Consider the following 27,306-nt stretch of genomic DNA (forward strand, 5'->3'; position numbering starts at 1 on the left):
GGCGCACTGCGCCACCAATGTTTATTATGTTGGGGGGGGCGCACTGCGCCACCAATGTTTATTATACTGGGGTTTAAGGGGGTGCAGGCTTTTATTTTATTAAGGAAGGGTTAAGGGGTCTATTAAGGGGTGGTTAATGGGTTTTATTAAGGGGGGTTAATGGGTTTATTTCGTTAAGGGGGTGTGCAGAGGTTTATTTTATTAAGGGGTTTTATTTTTATTTATAAATATTATTGAAAACATTGAAAAAAGTTTGTGCATGTTTTCTTAACTTTCTTGGGGGGGGGGGGGGGGGGGGGGGGGTGCCAAACAAAGGGTTCGCCCCAGGTGCCAAATGCTCTAGGTACGCCCCTACCTTACTGAGAGAGTAGTGGATGCATGGAATAGCCTTCCTGCAGAAGTGGTAGCTGCATATACAGTAAAGGAATTTAAGCATGCATGGGATAGGCATAAGGCCATCCTTCATATAAGATAGGGCCAGGGGCTATTCATAGTATTCAGTATATTGGGCAGACTAGATGGGCCAAATGGTTCTTATCTGCCGACACATTCTATGTTTCTATGCCGCATTTATGGAACATGCAGCGATGGAGCTCACAATCGCTTGCTTTTTAGTGTAGATGAAGCACTGAATTTACATGAAGTGATCTCCACAGTATGAGGATGAGAATATCGCTTGTCCTCATATGGCTGCATTGTTTCTGGCAGTAGAGTGCTGTTTAGACAGTGTGATCGGCAGCAATAATTGCTTCACTGATTCATCTGGTGATTTGCGGCACTTTTAGACAGCCAGTTACCAGGAACAAGTGTTCATTAGTGATGAGCAGCAGGGGTCAAATTCAAATTCGCGATATTTCACGAATATTTAGTAGAATATTCGCCAAATATTCACGAATTCGAATATTCTTTATATTCTATGATTTTTTTTTACTCGAAAAATCGACAAGGTAATAATCGCGTAATATGCGAATTTTCATAATGCGAATTTTCATAATGCAAATTTTTTTCAAAAACATGATTCCTCCCTGCTTCTTGCTTGTGGGCCAATAAATCATAGCACTATATCGAATATATTAGTTTTTTCAAATATTCGTAATATATTCTAAAACAAGAATATATAGCAATACAGCGTATATTCGGAAAAAAATTAATGTAGAGCAATTTAGCTAATATAGAGCTATAATCTTGTTTGTCTAATAGTTGTAATTTTCTTCTTATCTGAAGTACAGATTGGAAAAAAAATTCAACTATTGAAAAAAAGATTATAGCACTATATTAGCTAAATTGCTCTACATTCGTTTTTTTTAATATTCGCTGTATTGCTATATATTCTTGTTTTAGAATATTACGAATATTCGAAAAAATTAATATATTTGTTTTTTAGAATATTCGTAATATTCTAAAGCAGGAATATATAGCAATATAGCGAATATTCGAAAAAAAAAAAAAAACACGAATATAGAGCAATTTAGCTAATATAGGCATGTGGATCCCATTTCAGCCTCTGTAACTGAGATCCTTGAATTCCTCACTTCACTTTTTGATGATGGAAAGACGTATCGTACGATCAATTTGTTTCGTTCCGCCATTTCTTCCTCTCATCAGGGTTTTGATGGACTCCCTGCGGGTCAGCATCCCTTGGTATGCCGCCTTCTTAGGGGCTCCCGTCTCTCGCGTCCTCCTAGGCCCCGTTTCTCGTCCACCTGGGATGTGTCTTCGGTTTTATCTCTATTCTTAGCTTGGCCATCCAACGCAGATCTTTCCTTACGACAGCTTTCAGCTAAGCTGGTTTCCCTGTTCTGTTTTATCTCTTACAAGAGAGTCTCGGACGTCCGAGCCCTGGACCACGACGCTCAGTCCTTTACACCGGAGGGAGTGGTGTTTAATATTACGCGGCGCACCAAGACCAACATTCGGTCTGTGTCTTATCCTTGTTTCCCAGAGGTTCCAGCTCTATGTCTAGTTGCCTGTCTAAGGGAATATTAGTCTTGTATGGCTCTGCATCGCGCATCTGCATGCCCTCAGCTTTTTCTCTCATACCGCCGTCCCTTTAATCCCGTTACCAGCGTCACCTTGGCTTGATGGGTTAAATGGATTATGACCTTAGCAGGCAAAATGTTTAAATACCGGAAGATCCATCCGTTTCTTCCGGATAGTATACCGATGTTGGATACAACGAGTTTTGAATTCCAATGTAGTTTCACAGACGTACAATAGTTTGCACGGACACCATAGTACATATATAATGTATGTAGAGTCACACGTTAAATAATGTTGATGACATATTCCTTAGAAGTGATTGGATGGCTAAAACTACTGCCCTTGTATATATTAATAGTTAATACAATTTAAACAAGGAAAGCAGCCAAGTTTTTTGTGTATAGAAAACTTTGTTTAATTTTTTTCTGTGGACCAATGTCAGTGTGAACCTTTATCCTTTAAGTTGTTAGGTCTCCTATAGGATAATAGAATAAATTCCTCAATCGTATTATGTGCACTGCTCAGAACTGGCCAATGTTTTTTAACAATATTCCTAAGGCCTCTTTCACACGACCGTTTTTTTTCCCCGTCTTACGGGCCGTTTTTTGCGTTCCGTATACGGTCCGTATACGGAACCATTCATTTCAATGGTTCCACAAAAAAAAACGGAATGTACTCCGTATGCATTACGTTTCCGTATTTCCGCTTTTCCGTTCCGTTAAAAGATAGAACATGTTTTCACTGCACACTCCACCAGAGGTGCTTCGGCGACTTCCATGGCAGTTGCAGGGGCACGATTGGAGGACATTTATTTTCGTCCTCCTTCTCATGTGTTCTCCTCGGTTGTGAGTCAGCTTTAAACTCGCAATAGGAGCCTCCGTGTCATGTAATAAAATTGCATGATTTTCCTAATCTGTGACGTAAAGTCATGATTTTATTAAAGACACAGAGGCGAGTATTGCCCCTTCCCTTTTTTTCTGCCCTCCCTTTTACTAGTTATTGATTATTATTAATTTTTTATGGCTTTGTATTGTGCTTTTTGCTTTCATTGTGATTATTGCTGTATTTAGCAGTTTTTCAATATATCTGTAGGTAGCTTACAAAACTATGCCTTATCCACATTCATTGCAATGTCAATTACCTACTGTTTTCTGTGTTTTTTCTTTTCATAGGATGAGACTACTATTTGGACTGAAACCGGTGGTTGTCTTTTCTTCTCCGACTTCGTTCTTCAGTTTCACAGTTCTTGTTCTGTGATGGTTTCTTCTTAGTTTTTGTTCGGCTGGAGATTCGAGTTGTGATGTTCAGCTTTCCAGAAGACAGTCATCATCAAAGAAAGAGGAGGAGTCTTTGGGATCCAGGACTATTATACTGGGTCATGTGGGGAGGGTCTTATTTCCATGGTTACTTGTTTTTACTTTAAATATTTTCTTTGCGTCTATTGGTTCACAGTAAAGGAAGAGATAGCAATACTCGCCTCCGTGTCTTTAATAAAATCATGACTTTACATCACAGGTTAGGAAAATCATGCAATTATGTGGGTTCCCTGACAGCCTCTGATGCTGCTTCGATCATGTGAGCACCATGTGATTTGTCAGGTGGACGTCACAGGTCCTGTTTTTTCTTTAAGTACATTTCTGACATGCGCAGTCTGTAATCACAGACGGTCTGGGAGCCATGTTTCCCTACACACGCTGGGCAGTTAGTATTCTCCGTTCCTTCCCATCAGCTGTAAGTGATTCTATATTTATAGCACAGGTTGTATACAGGTGTTTTTAATTATCTTATTAATATTGAAATGTATATTTTATCACATTATTTGCACATAATGTAAAAAACATTGTTGTATGTCAATGAATTGTTCATGGTCAGCACTTGTTTTAATGCAACACAATTTTTGACATTTTTATCACTGCTAATTATTAATTATTTTAATTGCCTCATAATGATGGGGTCGGTCACTATTTACATGTGTGTTGAGCACCATTACTTTGTAACCACTTCTTGAGAATAGTCCCACTGAGAGGACTGAAACGTTGCATGATAAACTGATAAACGCACATTCATGGAAGTGCCTCAGAGTTTTTTTATTTTTTGTATTTTTCGCCTTGCTTGCTGCTGGCATTTGCTGCTGGCATTTATCTATATATAAGTGTCTATATATATATATATATATATATATATATATATATATATAGACACTGGGCAGAGTTAGAGGCGTAGCTTAGCTGGATATCATGGAGTGCTCTGTGCTCCACTGATAATATCCTTCCTTGAGCTTTTTAAAAGTTAGGAGGTATAATATAATATAAACATTTTTCAGGTTAATAAATTACCCCCTAAGACCCTATATGTGAAAATTCTATGTGAATGGCTGGAAGGGGTAGATGGCTTTCTGAATATAATTATTTAACATAGTAAATAGACTCGCTTAACTTTTTCAGTCTGACCATAGAACCAGACCAGAGAAAGTTTCCCTGTAGTGAATCACCAAACATTATACCAACAAGCGCAAAGCTGTTCAGTGGGTATCTTTATCTAGGCCTATCAGCAGGACTGTTAGCTCAAGTCTACACCTACTAGTTTCATGGGGATTACGCCCAGGCTATGAGCTGAGTGCTGCGATTGGCCAGCACTCCAGCCTGGGAGAAGGAGACGCCCAGGAGAACAAGAGCATGCTACTCCCAGTTGAGCCGTAAATCTGAAGATACCGGAGCCTATACCGGGAGAATGGAGCGGCGCCCAGGGATAATAGTAAGTGCAGGGAGATCCCTGGGCGCCGCTCTCCATGTCAGCATACTTAGTTTAGATTTTTTTATTGAAATGAAAGGTCCTCTTTAAGGCTAAAATAAACTGTCACTAAGGGGTTAAAATGCAATTGTTTCCCCTGAGTTGTGCACCAATAAGATTTACTTCAGACACATATTAAAAAATGTACAATAAAAAAGGTGACATTTTTGGAAGGGTTTTTCCAATTTTAATGTGACTGTTGGGAGATTAAATAACATCTTTAACCACCTCAGCCCCCAGTGCTTAAACACCCTGAAAGACCAGGCCACTTTTTACACTTCTGACCTACACTACTTTCACCGTTTATTGCTCGGTCATGCAACTTACCACCCAAATGAATTTTACCTCCTTTTCTTCTCACTAATAGAGCTTTCATTTGGTGGTATTTCATTGCTGCTGACATTTTTACTTTTTTTGTTATTAATCGAAATTTAACGATTTTTTTGCAAAAAAATGACATTTTTCACTTTCAGTTGTAAAATTTTGCAAAAAAAACGACATCCATATATAAATTTTGCTCTAAATTTATTGTTCTACATGTCTTTGATTAAAAAAAAATGTTTGGGTAAAAAAAAAATGGTTTGGGTAAAAGTTATAGCGTTTACAAACTATGGTACAAAAATGTGAATTTCCGCTTTTTGAAGCAGCTCTGACTTTCTGAGCACCTGTCATGTTTCCTGAGGTTCTACAATGCCCAGACAGTACAAACACCCCACAAATGACCCCATTTCGGAAAATACACACCCTAAGGTATTCGCTGATGGGCATAGTGAGTTCATAGAACTTTTTATTTTTTGTCACAAGTTAGCGGAAAATGATGATTTTTTTCTTTTTTTTTTTTTTTCTTACAAAGTCTCATATTCCACTAACTTGTGACAAAAAATAAAAACTTCCATGAACTCACTATGCCCATCACGAAATACCTTGGGGTCTCTTCTTTCCAAAATGGGGTCACTTGTGGGGTAGTTATACTGCCCTGGCATTCTAGGGGCCCAAATGTGTGGTAAGGAGTTTGAAATCAAATTCTGTAAAAAATGACGAGTGAAATCCGAAAGGTGCTCTTTGGAATGTGGGCCCCTTTGCCCACCTAGGCTGCAAAAAAGTGTCACACATCTGGTATCTCCATATTCAGTAGAAGTTGGGGAATGTGTTTTGGGGTGTCTTTTTACATATACCCATGCTGGGTGAGATAAATATCTTGGTCAAATGCCAACTTTGTATAAAAAAATGGGAAAAGTTGTCTTTTGCCAAGATATTTCTCTCACCCAGCATGGGTATATGTAAAAAGACACCCCAAAACACATTCCCCACCTTCTCCTGAGTACGGAGATACCAGATGTGTGACACTTTTTTGCAGCCTAGATGGGCAAAGGGGCCCACATTCCAAAGAGCACCTTTCGAATTTCACTCGTCATTTTTTACAGAATTGGATTTCAAACTCCTTACCACACATTTGGGCCCCTAGAATGCCAGGGCAGTATAACTACCCCACAAGTGACCCCATTTTGGAAAGAAGAGACCCCAGGGTATTCGCTGATGGGCATAGTGAGTTCATGGAAGTTTTTATTTTTTGTCACAAGTTAGTGGAATATGAGACTTTGTATGAAAAAAAAAAAAAAAAAAAAATCATCATTTTCCACTAACTTGTGACAAAAAATAAAAAATTCTAGGAACTCGCCATGCCCCACACGGAATACCTTGGGGTGTCTTCTTTCCAAAATGGGGTCACTTGTGGGGTAGTTATACTGCCCTGGCATTTTCCAGGGGCCCTAATGTGTGGTAAGTAGGTAAATGACCAGTGAAATCCGAAAGGTGCTCTTGGAATGTGGGCCCCTTTGCCCACCTAGGCTGCAAAAAAGTGTCACACATCTGGTATCGCCGTATTCAGGAGACGTTGGGGAATGTGTTTTGGGGTGTCTTTTTACATATACCCATGCTGGGTGAGATAAATATCTTGGTCAAATGCCAACTTTGTATAAAAAAATGGGAAAAGTTGTCTTTTGCCAAGATATTTCTCTCACCCAGCATGGGTATATGTAAAATGACACCCCAAAACACATTCTCCACCTTCTCCTGAGTACGGAGATACCAGATGTGTGACACTTTTTTGCAGCCTAGGTGGGCAAAGGGGCCCATATTCCAAAGAGCACCTTTCGGATTTCACTCGTCATTTTTTACAGAATTTGATTTCAAACTCCTTACCACACATTTGGGCCCCTAGAATGCCAGGGCAGTATAACTACCCCACAAGTGACCCCATTTTGGAAAGAAGAGACCCCAGGGTATTCGCTGATGGGCATAGTGAGTTCATGGAAGTTTTTATTTTTTGTCACAAGTTAGTGGAATATGAGACTTTGTATGAAAAAAAAAAAAAAAAAAAAAAATCATCATTTTCCACTAACTTGTGACAAAAAATAAAAAATTCTAGGAACTCGCCATGCCCCTCACGGAATACCTTGGGGTGTCTTCTTTCCAAAATGGGGTCACTTGTGGGGTAGTTATACTGCCCTGGCATTTTCCAGGGGCCCTAATGTGTGGTAAGTAGGTAAATGACCAGTGAAATCCGAAAGGTGCTCTTTGGAATGTGGGCCCCTTTGCCCACCTAGGCTGCAAAAAAGTGTCACACATCTGGTATCGCCGTATTCAGGAGACGTTGGGGAATGTGTTTTGGGGTGTCTTTTTACATATACCCATGCTGGGTGAGAGAAATATCTTGGCAAAAGACAACTTTTTCCATTTTTTTATACAAAGTTGGCATTTGACCAAGATATTTATCTCACCCAGCATGGGTATATGTAAAATGACACCCCAAAACACATTCCCCAACTTCTCCTGAGTACGGCGATACCAGATGTGTGACACTTTTTTGCAGCCTAGATGCGCAAAGGGGCCCAAATTCCTTTTAGGAGGGCATTTTTAGACATTTGGATACCAGACTTCTTCTCACGCTTTGGGGCCCCTAGAATGCCAGGGCAGTATAAATACCCCACATGTGACCCCATTTTGGAAAGAAGACACCCCAAGGTATTCAATGAGGGGCATGGCGAGTTCATAGAATTTTTTTTTTTTTGGCACAAGTTAGCGGAAATTGATATTTTTTATTTTTTTCTCACAAAGTCTCCCGTTCCGCTAACTTGGGACAAAAATTTCAATCTTTCATGGACTCAATATGCCCCTCACGGAATACCTGGGGGTGTCTTCTTTCCGAAATGGGGTCACATGTGGGGTATTTATACTGCCCTGGCATTCTAGGGGCCCTAAAGCGTGAGAAGAAGTCTGGAATATAAATGTCTAAAAAATTTTACGCATTTGGATTCCGTGAGGGGTATGGTGAGTTCATGTGAGATTTAATTTTTTGTCACAAGTTAGTGGAATATGTGACTTTGTAAGAAAAAAAAAAAAATTCCGCTAACTTGGGCCAAAAAAAAGACTGAATGCAGCCTTACAGAGGGGTGATCAATGACAGGGGGGGTGATCAATGACAGGGGGGGGATCAATGACAGGGGGGTGATCAATGACAGGGGGGGTGATCAATGACAGGGGGGTGATCAGGGAGTCTATATGGGGTGATCACCCAACTGTCATTGATCACCCCCCTGTAAGGCTGCATTCAGACGTCCGTATGATTTTTACGGATCCGATCAGTCTATCAGTGGATCCGTAAAAATCATGCGGACATCTGAATGGAGCTTTACAGGGGGGTGATCAATGACAGAGGGGTAATCAATGACAGGGGGGTGATCAGGGAGTCTATATGGGGTGATCACCACAGTCATTGATCACTCCCCTGTAAGGCTGCATTCAGACGTCCGTATGATTTTTACGGATCCGATCAGTCTATCAGTGGATCCGTAAAAATCATGCGGACATCTGAATGGAGCTTTACAGGGGGGTGATCAATGACAGAGGGGTAATCAATGACAGGGGGGTGATCAGGGAGTCTATATGGGGTGATCACCACAGTCATTGATCACTCCCCTGTAAGGCTGCATTCAGACGTCCGTATGATTTTTACGGATCCGATCAGTCTATCAGTGGATCCGTAAAAATCATGCGGACATCTGAATGGAGCTTTACAGGGGGGTGATCAATGACAGGGGGGTGATCAGGGAGTCTATATGGGGTGATCACCACAGTCATTGATCACTCCCCTGTAAGGCTGCATTCAGACGTCCGTATGATTTTTACGGATCCGATCAGTCTATCAGTGGATCCGTAAAAATCATGCGGACATCTGAATGGAGCTTTACAGGGGGGTGATCAATGACAGGGGGGTGATCAGGGAGTCTATATGGGGTGATCACCTCCGTCATTTATCACTCCCCTGTAAGGCTGCATTCAGACGTCCGTATGATTTTTACGGATCCGATCAGTCTATCAGTGGATCCGTAAAAATCATGCGGACATCTGAATGGAGCTTTACAGGGGGGTGATCAATGACAGGGGGGTAATCAATGACAGGGGGGTGATCAGGGAGTCTATATGGGGTGATCAGGGGTGATCAAGGGCTAATAAGGGGTTAATAAGTGACGGGGGGGGGGGGTGTAGTGTAGTGGTGCTTGGTGCAACATATTACTGAGCTGCCTGTGTCCTCTGGTGGTCGATCTAAACAAAGGGGACCACCAGAGGACCAGGTAGCAGGTATATTAGACGCTGTTATCAAAACAGCGTCTAATATACCTGTTAGGGGTTAAAAAAATCACATCTCCAGCCTGCCAGCGAACGATCGCCGCTGGCAGGCTGGAGATCCACTCGCTTACCTTCCGATCCTGTGAACGCGCGCGCCTGTGTGCGCGCGTTCACAGGAAATCTCGCGTCTCGCGAGAGGACGCACCGGCGCGTCCACCCAGAACAACAGGACCGCCGCAAAGACGCAATCCTGCGTACGGCGGTCCTGAGGTGGTTAAGAGTAGCCCCAAGTCAAATCCATTCAAGTGACATGGCGGATCCACATCCGCGGAAGCGCTCATTAGTACCGCAGGACCAGGAAGCGGTGAAGGCTCTGTACTCACCGCTTTCTGGTCCTCAGCTGTCAGCTGTGAAGGCTGCGCACAGCGTGAGGGCACGCTGTGTGCGTCAGATCACAGCATAGATGACAGCAGGAGGAAGAGGATCGCGATGTAGGTGACTAGCAGCGGCGTCCAGGAGCAGGAGAGGTAAGTGTTTTTTTATTTTATAAAACATGAGGCTTCTGGGGGCATAATGGCTGATGAGTGGCATAATAGGGGCTGAGAGGAATAATGGCTGATAATGGGGGCTGAGAGGCATAATGGTGATGAGAGGCATAATGGCTGATAATTGGGGCTGAGAGGCATAATGGTGATAAGAGGTATAAGGGCTGATTATGGGGCCTGATGAGAAGCATAAGGGATGATTATGGGGGCTAATAAGAGGCATAAGGGCTGATATGGGGGCTGATGAGAGGCATGGGGGCTGAAATGGGGTTGATGAGAAGCATAGGGGCTTATATGGGGGCTGATGAGAGGCATGGGGTTCTTATCAGAGGTCTGATTGGAGGTAATTTACATTGGGGTCTGAGCTGAGGTCTGATTGGGGGGCTGATTTGAGGTCCTATTGGGGTCTTTTTAACATTGGGGGTTTCATTGGGGCTGTCAGCTGAGGTCTGATTAACATTGGGGATCTGATGTATGGTCTGACCTGAGGTGTAATGAAAATATATATTTTTTTATTGTCCTCATCCAAAACCTAGGTGCGTCTTATGGTCCTGGGTGTCTAATAGGGCGAAAAATATGGTATATGTCTAGATAGGTAGCAACTAGAGATATGTATTTATTTCATTAACTTCACTACAGTGGAAGATATCACTGTTAGAAATCGGGATGCAGTGAATGTAGCTAAATGTGAAAATAAAAGCAGGTCTTGATTTCTAACTGCGACATCTGCTGCTTATGTTGTGCTAAAAAAAATAAGATTTGGAAATGTTCTTGAAAAAATTTGCAAAATTGCTGCAAAATTTATAAGCCTTTTAACCTCCCCAAATTAAAAGTATGATTGAACAATGATGCCAACATAAATTAAACATATAGTAAATATGAATTATTAACTATTTTGTGAGCTAAGGCTATTTGTTTTAAAGGCAGAGAAATTAAAATTTGGAAAATTGCTAATTTTGTTAAATTTTCATGAAATGTGGGATTTTTTTTTATAGAGAAAGACAAAATATAGAGACCAAAATTCACCAATAAAAGAAAGTACAATGTTGTGCAAAAAAAATGTATCTCAGAATTGCTTGGGTAAGTAAATACATTCCAGTTTTTACCACATAAAGTGAGATGCGTGAGATTTGAAAAATGGGGCTGCGTCATGTAGGTTTTGTCTTTAAGGCGTTAAAGTTATTTTTGCAGGAGTCTTCCACAATGTTTGATAAATTTGGTGTATTTTTAAGTCTAAGGCTAGGTTCACATCACGTTTTATGCCTCCATTTGACGTATACATACAGTAAAAAAGAATACAAAAACATAGCACACCACATTCTTGTATCCTGCAGAGTCTGGTAAAAAAAAGTATACTTTTTTTTACAATGGTGAAACCAATTAGCTTTTTTAATTTTTTTTTTAAATGGAAATCTATGGTGAACGGATGCATGGCATCAGTCTGAGGCATCTGTTTAAAGGGAACCTGTCACCGTGATTTTGTGTATAGAGCTGAGGACATGGGTTGCTAGATGGCCGCTAGCACATCCGCAATACCCAGTCCCCATAGCTCTGTGTGCTTTTATTGTGTAAAAAAAAAAATATTTGATGCATATGCAAATAAACCTGAGATGAGTCCTGTCCCTGACTCATCTCAGGGACAGGACTCATCTCAGGTTAATTTGCATATGTATCAAATCGTTTTTTTTTACACACTAAAAGCACACAGAGCTATGGGGACTGGGTATTGCGGATGTGCTAGCGGCCATCTAGCAACCCATATCCTCAGCTCTATACACAAAATCCCAGTGACAGGTTTCCTTTAACATATACATTTTTTTGTATAAGTTAAACGGATGGGAAAAACGTGATGTGAACCCAACCTAACACTTGTATATTGAGATGTTACTCCACTTTCTATGGCACAATAATATTGTGACAATTTTTGTGACTAAAAGTTTTGGTTGATAAATATGGCTTAAAGGGGTATGGATGGCCTACCCTTGGCTACAGTCCGACACCATGTACCTCCACTGTCCAGTTTTTCCCGAGAACATTCATTTCAATGGAAGCAGAGCTGCAGTCACTATTTCCATTAGCCAGTAATATACTTTTGCTTTAACAATCTAAGCTGAATGCATAAGCCCTTATTAGAAACAGTTGAATTACCAGATGACATCCACTGATCGGAGTATCATGATGATTGCATTTACAACCTCATCAGTGCTAAATCTATAAATAGGTGAGAAAATACTATATGATATCTCACAAGATACTGAAAGAATGCATTGTGGAGTTGCATGTTGTTTTTAAGTTCTACACACAATTGTGTCAAATACATTTAGGAAACGTAACCTGAATAGCTGCCAAGTTCTTTTGCTCCTGGGACGGTGCCTCATGGACGAAGCGTAACCAATTGGAATGGCGTGGATTTGTGGCATCCAAAATATACAGTACTTCTCCTTTATTCCCCCGGACCTGTAGAGGAAAAAAGAAAGTTATTTCAGAAAAGAAAAATGGAAAACCACTGACAAAACAAACTACGTACATAGCTCCTAAAAGACCTATTAACAATTTTCATGGCAATTGGATATACCGTGAGAATATAGATTTATCTGATTTGGTTGTTAAGGAAGCAAGAATGTAATTTCTATAAAACAAGGGAAGACAAACAAAGTTACTTTGTATCTAAAAGAATTTGGATCTAAAAACTTTTATAGACATATTCTAGACACATCTACATGAGCGGGTCTACACTATTCACACTTCATCTGTGCCAGGTTTCAAAACAGTTAAGTCTGTGGGCCTCAAATGCATCTGTGCCTCAAAGCTCCAGAAGTACAGTACAAAACACCATTTGGTCCTGACTTTGTATCCAATAACTTGTCACTAAGAAATATTTCTTATGAGATTCACAAGACATCATATAAAATGCAGAAATATCTAAAGACCCCCTAACAGCGCAGAGGAGATAGAAGTTCCAAATAGAAAGGGTTACAGAGACATGTACAGCGATCATAATGGGAGATTTTAACTTCCCAAGATATTGACGGGTCATGGTTCTGCTTTACCTGCAAAGAGAAGAAAATTTCTCAACTTGCTGCAGGACTACTTTATGGACCAATTTGTAGAAAACTCCACTAGGGGGATGCTGTGTTGGATCTTGTAATTTCTAACAAAGAAGAGCTTGTTGGAAATGTTACTGTTTGCTAAAAACTTGGTTTAAAAAGCAAACTCTGGCTGGAAGGGGGGGGGGGGTTCAAAAACACCAAAAACACCTAATTTTAAATTTCCCTGGGTTGATGGCAGCACTTCAGGGCATAGACTGGGAGCAGCTATTGTCACAAAATAATGCAGATTAAATATATGAGAGTATTAAATATATGTTGGGTAATTATACTACAAAATTTATTCCTGTAGGTAACAATTGAACCCCACGTGGCTTACAACTACTGGGCAATAATTTACAAAAAAGGGCAATATATGACAAAACAAAAATGGCATTTAAGAAACATACACATCTTATGGGTCAGCTGTAGCCTTTAAAATTTACAAAGGGCTTAATAAAATCTGTAAAATAAAGGTAAAATCTGCAAAACAACCAAAATAAACGGCAGGTGGCCAAAGAGAGCAAAACAGTGCTAAAAAGCCAAAGTCAGAACAGGTAGGTCCCCTAAATAATGGTAATTGAAAAGGGACGGCTACTAAATGGGTTTTTAATTCTGTATATACAAAACAAGAGAAAGGAGCTGATATCAGTGGTGCCAGGGATGTTAGTACATCCAGTAATATGCAGCATTTTTTGCTTTATAAGACACACCTGATGATAAGACGCCCCTAGGTTTCAGAGGAGCAAAATAAGAAAAAAATGTTTGCACCTAAAGGTGTGCTAAATTATTTAATAACATAACAAAATAATATTTCACACTGTTATGGGTGATCTGCTGCTAACACACTGTTATGGGGGGATCTGTGGATGACACAGTGTTATGGGGGGATCTGTGGATGACACACTGTTATGGGGGATCTGTGGATGATGCACAATTATGGGAGGATATGTGGATGACGAACTGTTATGTGACTATAACTCCCCTCACCCTTAAAGGGTTTATCTCACTTCAGCAAGTGACATTTATCATGAAGAGAAAGTTAAAACAAGTCACTTACTAATGTACTGTGATTGTCCATATTGCTTCCTTTGTTAGCTGGATTCATTTTTCCATCACATTATACCCTGCTCGTTTCCATGGTTACGACCATCCAGCAATCCATCAGTGGTGGTGATGCTTGCACACTATAGGAAAAAGTGCCGGCCTCTCTGGCGGTCGGGACCGTGGGAGCGCACATAGGCTAGTGCTTTTTCCTATAGTATGCAAGTGTGGCCACTGCTGCTGGATTGCAGAGTGGTCGTAACAATGGAAACGAGAGGTGTATATAGTGGTGAAAAATGAATCCAGTCAGCAAAGGAGGCAATATGGACAATCACAATACATTAGTGGTTTGTATTAACTTCCTCTACATAATAAATGCTATTTGCTGAAGTGAGACAACCCCTTTAAGATTGCATCTGGGCCCTGCAGTACATGCGTGCATTCTTAAGGCTGAGAGGGGTTATAGTCATATTTAATACATTTATAACATCTAGGTCGGTCCCTGAGCTCCCCTTCATATCCTGGCTGTCCACTCACCCGGGAAGTTGAGGTGGAGATGTGCCAGTCAACAGCAATACTCACGCAGCAGAGGGACAGGAACCCTCCTTCTTCCTTTTAGCAGTGGCGCTTGTGGCTTAAAGGTAGTAAGCTGATTGGTGGAGGTGCCAGCGCTCACCACCAATCAGCATGACATGCCGCCTGCCCAACACTACAGAACATTTCACTGCTGCTGCCTGCCCCACATTTCTTCCTTTTAGGTGGCCGGTTCATTTATTACAGCTTCTACAATGTGTCGGCCACAGGATTTTGTCATAGGATTGCGTGCACATATAAACAGGGGATCAATAGAGATGCCTTCACCTGCCAGGTGCACATGCAACAGGTCAGCCAGATTCATAGGCAGTGATGGCCAGTTCGCATTGTTTGCCCGCGAACATATGCGGGCTGCCATCTTTTTTCACAAGTCCGGCGAGGCACAGGTAAGCCCTTACCTGTGCCTGTGCCACGAGCCGGTCTGAAATCAAATGCGGTCACCGGGGGCGTTTATTGGGCTGCTCCCGAAACTGCCTGCTCCCGGTGACCGCATTTGTTTTCAGACCGGCTCGCGGCACAGGCACAGGTAAGGGCTTACCTGTGCCTCGCCGGACTTGTGAAAAAAGATGGCAGCCCGAATATGTTCGCGGGCGAACAATGCGAACTGGCCATCACTGTTCATATAATCACAGCTAAGACAATATCCCGTCAGAGGGAATAATAACCACAGGTGGTGTATAATCCAATTAATGTAATCACAGGGAACGACCTGTTTAAAACGTAGCCTTTAATCTAATTATAACATAAAATAACAAAACTCCCACAGACATACATAGAAGAACAAAAAAAGAAAATATATCCTTGATGACATAGAAGATGATACTTGTAATTGTCCAGAAGTGCGGGTCAGGTTGGACTGGGGGGACAGAGATGAAGTCTAATCTGTCCCTATTCCTGGCCCTGGGCTGAATAGCCCTGCCTATAAACGGAATGGCCGCCCTGATAAGGACGATCCCGTATTCTGGAACCTCCTGGTGACCCTGGTAAGGCCCTGTGAACCTAATGGATCCCTACTCAGGGCCTGCTCTAGATACACAAAACAAAAACAAAGTGTAGATAATCATATAGAAAGCAACAAACCAGCCACCCCACTGGATGCTCAGTGGTGTGGGTGGAAATGCTGCCAATAATAAATATGTCATAAAGAATATATAGACAACCAGAAGTGTGGCTATCTATGAATGTGCATCATCAATGGACGATATCACTGTGCAAACCCCACACTCCAGATACACTGTGTGACGTCAACACACCAAGATACGCCGTTAACATTTGTACATATCAGTGTATAATTTAAGATGTATATACATGTACGGCACCAGAAGCACTACATCTAGTATGCAATCAGATGCCAGTGTCCCAACGCGTTTCACCCTGATTGATTGTCGGGTTCCTCAGGGGACGTATATCAAAGTACAATGCTTTAATTAGGCATCAAGAAGAGGTAACCAACCTGGTGGCAAGGTCCTCATTTATGATGACACCGTTAGACCAGATCATATACTGGTCGCATTATGTTCATTCACTTAATAGCTTGAGATGATCAGATACAGGGACCACAATAGGGGGCCTTTGGAGTCTGCTCAAAAAGCAATCATTCGCCAGTGTGGTGATATATCCACATATATGTACCGGCGATGAGCCAACATAGGAATTCCCACATAAATAATCAAAGTGACGACCTCCTATAAACAGTCACATATGCATGATAACATGTGTGATCGCATGGCAAACAGGTAACAAGATACTACTTGCGTGTCCATATACGGCCAAGAATGGCCCAAGCCGTCTGTGGGGATAGTCATATGTCCACTATCACTCTAGCCATAGCCCGCGTCTGCACTGTTTGAGACATAAATGGTAGTCAGGATTAAAAGCCAGATAAGGCCAGAGACTAACCTTCTGTTGGTGGGGGGAAACAGCCCCCTGTTTTCCCAGGAAACTCACAATTAGTGGTGCCTCACTGGTCCTGTATGTGAGGTCGCCGAGCAGTGAATCCTGCTTGGTTTAAATAGCCCGCCTTTGGGAGGTGGAGCAGGGGGCCGAATGTCGCCCCGCCCCTCCCCATACATACCTAAGATTAGGCGTGGGCCTATGGCCCGCTCACGCCTCCTATGGGCGTGCCTGTGCTGCTGGATAGATTCAACCAAACCTCCTGTCCCCTGGTGCTTAGTTTGTGCATGGTACCGCCCCCGTTCAGTCCCGCCCAAACGGGGTGTGTCCCCACGATGAGGGCGGATCCGGAGTACAAGCCGGCCGGCGTGCGAGCCTCGTGGATGACGTCACCGGGCGCGCCCGATCACATGGTCACACTGTTGTGGCCTCCTAGTGCCAGAGCGCCGCCCGATGACGTCACCCACCACCTCCGATCATGTGACAAGATGTAAGGGGACAGTAGAATACCTATAGTACAAGGTTCAAAACCGGGTCTTTTTATAAAGAGAGCACAGTTATGCAGAAAAGAGACCCAGTACAGATATATTATCCCTGATTAGGAAGAGAAGGGGTGGGGAAAGGGGGGGGGGCAGGCAATTAGCGCAGTGTGGATGCGCAGACCATAAATCAATATGGTATGATTGATTACAGTGGGGACAGCATTTGGGACAGCATTTGGGACCGGTATACGCCCGTAGGGGCACGGTGCAGGCTAAAAACAAGCTATTAGTAAAAACTCTATTACATCGTAGTGAATAGAGCATGTATATATGTATAAATTGATGTTCTATATGGGGTAGATCAAAAGCGGCACTGTAATGGGGGTGGCCACATATCCTCCCCTTCAAAATACTACAGTGCTCGAGATATATATGTTAACCCCATGTAAAATAGCATATGGCTGGCTAAAGAAAGCAGGAATAATCGATATTTTCGTTCAGTCCTGCAGGTGACATGGTGTTAAGCATATGTATCCATTTCGACTCTTTCTGTCTCAGGATAGTGTCAATGTCACCTCCCCTGATGGAATGTTTTACTGTTTCCACCATTGAGAAGTTTACAGCTTTTGGGTCTCCTCCATGTTTTAAAACCACATGTCTGGATAAAGGTTTATCGCGCTTGTGGCGAATATCGCCAATATGCTCCAGGATCCTCTTTTTAAAGGCTCTACAAGTTTTGCCGATGTATCTAAGGCTGCATTTACATTGGGCCATGTAAACCACGCCCATTGTATTGCAGTTTGCAAAGCCACGGGTCATATACGTATGGGTCTGTTCGGTGTTCGTGAAGGATTGGCCTACTGTTATGAAGGAACAAGCCTTACATTTACCACATCTATATGTACCATTTCTCCTATCTACTAGCCACGTAAGCGAGGGGGAGGCAGGTTCAAAGTGGCTGTGTACCAGTTGATCCCCTATACTTCGACCTCGCCTGAATGTAATTGAGGGATGCTCAGGAAGAAGATCAGTCAGGTCAGGATCGGCCTTGATCAGTGACCAATATCGTCCGATGATCTGGCGGACTTGATTAGCTTCAGTGTCATATGTACCTATAATTCTGATCACTTCATCCGATGTTTTCTTTTTCCCTACAGAGTGAATTAATGCTGATCTATCAAGGGATCCAGCATGGTTCCAAGCTTCATAGAGGCAGTCCTCAGAATACCCCCTCTGTTTAAACCGGTGGAATAGGGTACTTGCTTGTTTGTCAAACTCGGTTTGATCGGAACAGTTCCTGCGGATCCGCAGAAACTGTCCCTTAGGGATACCTTTTTTGAGTGGTTTGGGGTGAAAACTGTCCCATCTCAATAAACTATTTGTTGAAGTGGATTTACGGAACAGGGTAGTTGTTAGAGTGTTGTTTGTGTCCTTACTAATCTGTAGATCAAGGAAATTGATTGTTCTAGATTGTAGTTCATGGGTAAAAAATAGACCGATGTGATTGATGTTAAGGTCCTTCATGAACCCATCAAAATCTTCTGCAGTGCCTGACCAGAATAACAGGATATCATCGATGAACCTCGACCAAGATATTATATGGCGGGTCCATCTCTGCATCCCTTCAGTAAAGACAATGGTGTCCTCCCACCAGCCCAGGAGCAGGTTGGCGTAAGTGGGCGCACAAGGGCTCCCCATCGCCGTGCCCCTGAGCTGGTGGTAGAACCGACCATTGAACACAAAGTAGTTATGTCTTAAAGCAAAATCTAGGAGTCTGATGACAAGATGGTTGTGTTCCTTGAGATCGGTGGATCTGGTGTCTGAAAAATATTTGATTGCTGCCAAGCCCTTATTGTGTGGAATAGAGGTGTAAAGAGCTTCCACATCAATGGAGGCTAGCCACACACCTGGATCCAATGAAATGCCATCTATCCGTTTCAGTAGATCATTTGTGTCGCGGAGATATGAGGGTAGAGACATCACAAATGGGCGCAAGATCTTGTCTATATAGGTGCCTACGTGTTCTGTAAGGCCCCCTATCCCAGATACAATTGGACGGCCCTTGAGGGGGACCGTGCCTTTATGAACCTTGGGGAGACAATAGAACGTCGCCACCCGAGGGTTAGATACTTCAAGGTAATCACATTCACGTCGGTCAATGAGTCTCCCCTCAAGGGCCTCCTGTAGGATCTGGGATAGTTCCCTCGCGTACAGCTGAGTTGGGTCCAGTTTGAGCAACTCATAACTGGATCCATCAGATAGGAGCGACATACACATGTTACAGTATTGTTCACTAGACATGACAACAATGTTCCCCCCTTTGTCCGATGGTTTGAATATAAGTTGTTTGTTGGTACTAAGATCCCGTAGTATTTTCATTTCCCTCTGTGTGTAATTTTTTATACCACTAACCTGTCTTGATGTTAGATTCCCCAAATCCCTGGTTACAGATTTAAGAAACAAATCAATATGAGCCTCACCCAATGTTTTGGGAGGCATCCTCGTACTCTTATTTCTGAGACTCGTAAATGGACCCTGGCCCGGAGGACGGTCATTGTCGTCCAATAGATCCACTAGGGCATCATAGCCCATGAGATCACTTGGATCAAGTCCAAGTTCGATGCTCCTCTTTTTGTCGGAGGCGCAGAATAGCTTTCGCCACCGTAATTTTCTCACAAATAAGTGGAGATCCTTTACCCAATCAAAAAGACAGAAGCGGGTGGTTGGCACAAAAGACAATCCTTTGTTTAATAATTTTAGTTCAACCTCAGATAGATCAATCCCGGATAGATTAAGAATCACAGGTAGACCCTCTGGTGAGATCAATATTTCTTTACAGGTTGGCAGTGTGTTTGTGTACGGTCTCTCAGGATGTAGGTGCTGGGTGGGGGCGGGCCTAAAAAAGAAGAGGAAGAAGAGTTGTTTACAGCTGGTAAGATACCAGATGAGGAGGCAGTATCCAATAAGGTGGTCCCACTTGGGGCCATCATTAACTTGTTTGTTGGTTCTGGGTCGACAGTGGTATCTGTTCTTACAGTTTGGCGGGAGGGGGCCTGTATTCCCCATGATGCCCCAGACCTTTGGCCTGTGGGTTGGTAGCCTCGTGTCTGAGGCCTCTGATTATATTGACCTCTCCCTCTGCCTCGACCCTTGCCTCTCCAGTTACCACGGCGCCTAGAGTATTGGTGTTGTTGGGATTGGTAATAATCCAAGTCCGAGCTTTCAGCCTCAGAGGCCGAGCCCTCACTGGCGGAGGCTTTCTCAGTAGGCTGTGCTACTAGATACGCTGTCTTATTTCTAAAGTCCGACAAGTCCTTGATGAATTGTCGGTGCTTGCGTTCAACTAAGTTAGACTTGAACCTCTCAACATTGGTTTGTAGCTCAACTTCTTTCTTTGAGAACTCTGGGTGGTCCCTGAATCCCAGTGCTATCTCCACCTGGGTGCTCAGTGATCTCCCAACCGTCTCCAAGTTAGCCCGCTCCTGATCCAACAACAATCGCATAAGTCGTAGAGAACTGTCTATTATTTCACTTTCCCACCTGGTCAAGAAATCTGGGGTACAGATGCGTGGTGCAGGTTTTAGAAAGATTCGTAGGCCTCTAGGTATGATCGAATTACGTCCCCTGAGGAACCCGACAATCAATCAGGGTGAAACGCGTTGGGACACTGGCATCTGATTGAATACTAGATGTAGTGCTTCTGGTGCCGTACATGTATATACATCTTAAATTATACACTGATATGTACAAATGTTAACGGCGTATCTTGGTGTGTTGACGTCACACAGTGTATCTGGAGTGTGGGGTTTGCACAGTGATATCGTCCATTGATGATGCACATTCATAGATAGCCACACTTCTGGTTGTCTATATATTCTTTATGACATATTTATTATTGGCAGCATTTCCACCCACACCACTGAGCATCCAGTGGGGTGGCTGGTTTGTTGCTTTCTATATGATTATCTACACTTTGTTTTTGTTTTGTGTATCTAGAGCAGGCCCTGAGTAGGGATCCATTAGGTTCACAGGGCCTTACCAGGGTCACCAGGAGGTTCCAGAATACGGGATCGTCCTTATCAGGGCGGCCATTCCGTTTATAGGCAGGGCTATTCAGCCCAGGGCCAGGAATAGGGACAGATTAGACTTCATCTCTGTCCCCCCAGTCCAACCTGACCCGCACTTCTGGACAATTACAAGTATCATCTTCTATGTCATCAAGGATATATTTTCTTTTTTTGTTCTTCTATGTATGTCTGTGGGAGTTTTGTTATTTTATGTTATAATTAGATTAAAGGCTACGTTTTAAACAGGTCGTTCCCTGTGATTACATTAATTGGATTATACACCACCTGTGGTTATTATTCCCTCTGACGGGATATTGTCTTAGCTGTGATTACATTAATTTAACCATTTGCTACATACCCGTGAGCTTGTCTCACGCCTTGATATGGCTGGCTTTCTTAGCACACAATTGGATACCAATAAATGGCTCCTAGAAGCTAATGAAATTTTTTCAGAGAAAGAGCTGACAGGCACAAATACCACTGCTCCTTCAATTAAAACCACTTTTAAGGACCTCTATGAAATCCACAAGGAGTATCATAAATCCTGGTGGGAGGTTCAGTCTTTGGATAACTACATCAGGAATTCGATCATACCTAGAGGCCTACGAATCTTTCTAAAACCTGCACCACGCATCTGTACCCCAGATTTCTTGACCAGGTGGGAAAGTGAAATAATAGACAGTTCTCTACGACTTATGCGATTGTTGTTGGATCAGGAGCGGGCTAACTTGGAGACGGTTGGGAGATCACTGAGCACCCAGGTGGAGATAGCACTGGGATTCAGGGACCACCCAGAGTTCTCAAAGAAAGAAGTTGAGCTACAAACCAATGTTGAGAGGTTCAAGTCTAACTTAGTTGAACGCAAGCACCGACAATTCATCAAGGACTTGTCGGACTTTAGAAATAAGACAGCGTATCTAGTAGCACAGCCTACTGAGAAAGCCTCCGCCAGTGAGGGCTCGGCCTCTGAGGCTGAAAGCTCGGACTTGGATTATTACCAATCCCAACAACACCAATACTCTAGGCGCCGTGGTAACTGGAGAGGCAAGGGTCGAGGCAGAGGGAGAGGTCAATATAATCAGAGGCCTCAGACACGAGGCTACCAACCCACAGGCCAAAGGTCTGGGGCATCATGGGGAATACAGGCCCCCTCCCGCCAAACTGTAAGAACAGATACCACTGTCGACCCAGAACCAACAAACAAGTTAATGATGGCCCCAAGTGGGACCACCTTATTGGATACTGCCTCCTCATCTGGTATCTTACCAGCTGTAAACAACTCTTCTTCCTCTTCTTTTTTAGGCCCGCCCCCACCCAGCACCTACATCCTGAGAGACCGTACACAAACACACTGCCAACCTGTAAAGAAATATTGATCTCACCAGAGGGTCTACCTGTGATTCTTAATCTATCCGGGATTGATCTATCTGAGGTTGAACTAAAATTATTAAACAAAGGATTGTCTTTTGTGCCAACCACCCGCTTCTGTCTTTTTGATTGGGTAAAGGATCTCCACTTATTTGTGAGAAAATTACGGTGGCGAAAGCTATTCTGCGCCTCCGACAAAAAGAGGAGCATCGAACTTGGACTTGATCCAAGTGATCTCATGGGCTATGATGCCCTAGTGGATCTATTGGACGACAATGACCGTCCTCCGGGCCAGGGTCCATTTACGAGTCTCAGAAATAAGAGTACGAGGATGCCTCCCAAAACATTGGGTGAGGCTCATATTGATTTGTTTCTTAAATCTGTAACCAGGGATTTGGGGAATCTAACATCAAGACAGGTTAGTGGTATAAAAAATTACACACAGAGGGAAATGGAAATACTACGGGATCTTAGTACCAACAAACAACTTATATTCAAACCATCGGACAAAGGGGGGAACATTGTTGTCATGTCTAGTGAACAATACTGTAACATGTGTATGTCGCTCCTATCTGATGGATCCAGTTATGAGTTGCTCAAACTGGACCCAACTCAGCTGTACGCGAGGGAACTATCCCAGATCCTACAGGAGGCCCTTGAGGGGAGACTCATTGACCGACGTGAATGTGATTACCTTGAAGTATCTAACCCTCGGGTGGCGACGTTCTATTGTCTCCCCAAGGTTCATAAAGGCACGGTCCCCCTCAAGGGCCGTCCAATTGTATCTGGGATAGGGGGCCTTACAGAACACGTAGGCACCTATATAGACAAGATCTTGCGCCCATTTGTGATGTCTCTACCCTCATATCTCCGCGACACAAATGATCTACTGAAACGGATAGATGGCATTTCATTGGATCCAGGTGTGTGGCTAGCCTCCATTGATGTGGAAGCTCTTTACACCTCTATTCCACACAATAAGGGCTTGGCAGCAATCAAATATTTTTTAGACACCAGATCCACCGATCTCAAGGAACACAACCATCTTGTCATCAGACTCCTAGATTTTGCTTTAAGACATAACTACTTTGTGTTCAATGGTCGGTTCTACCACCAGCTCAGGGGCACGGCGATGGGGAGCCCTTGTGCGCCCACTTACGCCAACCTGCTCCTGGGCTGGTGGGAGGACACCATTGTCTTTACTGAAGGGATGCAGAGATGGACCCGCCATATAATATCTTGGTCGAGGTTCATCGATGATATCCTGTTATTCTGGTCAGGCACTGCAGAAGATTTTGATGGGTTCATGAAGGACCTTAACATCAATCACATCGGTCTATTTTTTACCCATGAACTACAATCTAGAACAATCAATTTCCTTGATCTACAGATTAGTAAGGACACAAACAACACTCTAACAACTACCCTGTTCCGTAAATCCACTTCAACAAATAGTTTATTGAGATGGGACAGTTTTCACCCCAAACCACTCAAAAAAGGTATCCCTAAGGGACAGTTTCTGCGGATCCGCAGGAACTGTTCCGATCAAACCGAGTTTGACAAACAAGCAAGTACCCTATTCCACCGGTTTAAACAGAGGGGGTATTCTGAGGACTGCCTCTATGAAGCTTGGAACCATGCTGGATCCCTTGATAGATCAGCATTAATTCACTCTGTAGGGAAAAAGAAAACATCGGATGAAGTGATCAGAATTATAGGTACATATGACACTGAAGCTAATCAAGTCCGCCAGATCATCGGACGATATTGGTCACTGATCAAGGCCGATCCTGACCTGACTGATCTTCTTCCTGAGCATCCCTCAATTACATTCAGGCGAGGTCGAAGTATAGGGGATCAACTGGTACACAGCCACTTTGAACCTGCCTCCCCCTCGCTTACGTGGCTAGTAGATAGGAGAAATGGTACATATAGATGTGGTAAATGTAAGGCTTGTTCCTTCATAACAGTAGGCCAATCCTTCACGAACACCGAACAGACCCATACGTATATGACCCGTGGCTTTGCAAACTGCAATACAATGGGCGTGGTTTACATGGCCCAATGTAAATGCAGCCTTAGATACATCGGCAAAACTTGTAGAGCCTTTAAAAAGAGGATCCTGGAGCATATTGGCGATATTCGCCACAAGCGCGATAAACCTTTATCCAGACATGTGGTTTTAAAACATGGAGGAGACCCAAAAGCTGTAAACTTCTCAATGGTGGAAACAGTAAAACATTCCATCAGGGGAGGTGACATTGACACTATCCTGAGACAGAAAGAGTCGAAATGGATACATATGCTTAACACCATGTCACCTGCAGGACTGAACGAAAATATCGATTATTCCTGCTTTCTTTAGCCAGCCATATGCTATTTTACATGGGGTTAACATATATATCTCGAGCACTGTAGTATTTTGAAGGGGAGGATATGTGGCCACCCCCATTACAGTGCCGCTTTTGATCTACCCCATATAGAACATCAATTTATACATATATACATGCTCTATTCACTACGATGTAATAGAGTTTTTACTAATAGCTTGTTTTTAGCCTGCACCGTGCCCCTACGGGCGTATACCGGTCCCAAATGCTGTCCCAAATGCTGTCCCCACTGTAATCAATCATACCATATTGATTTATGGTCTGCGCATCCACACTGCGCTAATTGCCTGCCCCCCCCCCTTTCCCCACCCCTTCTCTTCCTAATCAGGGATAATATATCTGTACTGGGTCTCTTTTCTGCATAACTGTGCTCTCTTTATAAAAAGACCCGGTTTTGAACCTTGTACTATAGGTATTCTACTGTCCCCTTACATCTTGTCACATGATCGGAGGTGGTGGGTGACGTCATCGGGCGGCGCTCTGGCACTAGGAGGCCACAACAGTGTGACCATGTGATCGGGCGCGCCCGGTGACGTCATCCACGAGGCTCGCACGCCGGCCGGCTTGTACTCCGGATCCGCCCTCATCGTGGGGACACACCCCGTTTGGGCGGGACTGAACGGGGGCGGTACCATGCACAAACTAAGCACCAGGGGACAGGAGGTTTGGTTGAATCTATCCAGCAGCACAGGCACGCCCATAGGAGGCGTGAGCGGGCCATAGGCCCACGCCTAATCTTAGGTATGTATGGGGAGGGGCGGGGCGACATTCGGCCCCCTGCTCCACCTCCCAAAGGCGGGCTATTTAAACCAAGCAGGATTCACTGCTCGGCGACCTCACATACAGGACCAGTGAGGCACCACTAATTGTGAGTTTCCTGGGAAAACAGGGGGCTGTTTCCCCCCACCAACAGAAGGTTAGTCTCTGGCCTTATCTGGCTTTTAATCCTGACTACCATTTATGTCTCAAACAGTGCAGACGCGGGCTATGGCTAGAGTGATAGTGGACATATGACTATCCCCACAGACGGCTTGGGCCATTCTTGGCCGTATATGGACACGCAAGTAGTATCTTGTTACCTGTTTGCCATGCGATCACACATGTTATCATGCATATGTGACTGTTTATAGGAGGTCGTCACTTTGATTATTTATGTGGGAATTCCTATGTTGGCTCATCGCCGGTACATATATGTGGATATATCACCACACTGGCGAATGATTGCTTTTTGAGCAGACTCCAAAGGCCCCCTATTGTGGTCCCTGTATCTGATCATCTCAAGCTATTAAGTGAATGAACATAATGCGACCAGTATATGATCTGGTCTAACGGTGTCATCATAAATGAGGACCTTGCCACCAGGTTGGTTACCTCTTCTTGATGCCTAATTAAAGCATTGTACTTTGATATACGTCCCCTGAGGAACCCGACAATCAATCAGGGTGAAACGCGTTGGGACACTGGCATCTGATTGCATACTAGATGTAGTGCTTCTGGTGCAGTACATGTATATACATCTTAAATTATACACTGATATGTACAAATGTTAACGGCGTATCTTGGTGTGTTGACGTCACACAGTGTATCTGGAGTGTGGGGTTTGCACAGTGATATCGTCCATTGATGATGCACATTCATAGATAGCCACACTTCTGGTTGTCTATATATTCTTTATGACATATTTATTATTGGCAGCATTTCCACCCACACCACTGAGCATCCAGTGGGGTGGCTGGTTTGTTGCTTTCTATATGATTATCTACACTTTGTTTTTGTTTTGTGTATCTAGAGCAGGCCCTGAGTAGGGATCCATTAGGTTCACAGGGCCTTACCAGGGTCACCAGGAGGTTCCAGAATACGGGATCGTCCTTATCAGGGCGGCCATTCCGTTTATAGGCAGGGCTATTCAGCCCAGGGCCAGGAATAGGGACAGATTAGACTTCATCTCTGTCCCCCCAGTCCAACCTGACCCGCACTTCTGGACAATTACAAGTATCATCTTCTATGTCATCAAGGATATATTTTCTTTTTTTGTTCTTCTATGTATGTCTGTGGGAGTTTTGTTATTTTATGTTATAATTAGATTAAAGGCTACGTTTTAAACAGGTCGTTCCCTGTGATTACATCACTGTTCATAGGTACAAATATGCTGACAGATGACTTTTAAATCATTCATAAATATGTCCCGAAGAACCTATTTTTATACTTTGCAGAAAACAATTTTAAGTAGCTGAGACTCATAGTTGTATTGCACATACTGTATGAACAGATCAAATTTCCAATTGTCTCTACTTTTAGTGGATTTCATTTACTAAAATTGTATTTATTTTTTAGAACATATTGTACAATACATCTTGTAATAAAGACACAGTATTAAAGCAAGTAACAGTAATACTATATAAACTGCAGTATAAATGAATGATTACAGTAGATGGGCA

The 27,306-nt window shown here is 43.2% G+C and overlaps 1 protein-coding gene across 6 annotated transcripts in view; it reads right to left on the reverse strand.

The window, feature by feature from the left end:
- Nucleotides 1–27,306, reverse strand: part of PRDM5 (PR/SET domain 5) — a 284,272-nt gene that overhangs the window by 246,349 nt on the left and 10,617 nt on the right. For 5 of the 6 annotated variants that reach the window (XM_040418393.1, XM_040418396.1, XM_040418395.1 and 2 more), the window contains exon 4: nucleotides 12,279–12,401. In XM_040418393.1, coding sequence (XP_040274327.1) covers nucleotides 12,279–12,401 — 123 coding nt within the window. Of the gene's footprint in view, nucleotides 1–12,278; nucleotides 12,402–27,306 lie in introns of those variants that run through there. The other variant, XM_040418398.1, reaches the window with a different exon arrangement.

This window comes from Bufo bufo, chromosome 2, assembly GCF_905171765.1.
Source record: "Bufo bufo chromosome 2, aBufBuf1.1, whole genome shotgun sequence".
Classification (NCBI taxonomy): domain Eukaryota; kingdom Metazoa; phylum Chordata; class Amphibia; order Anura; family Bufonidae; genus Bufo; species Bufo bufo.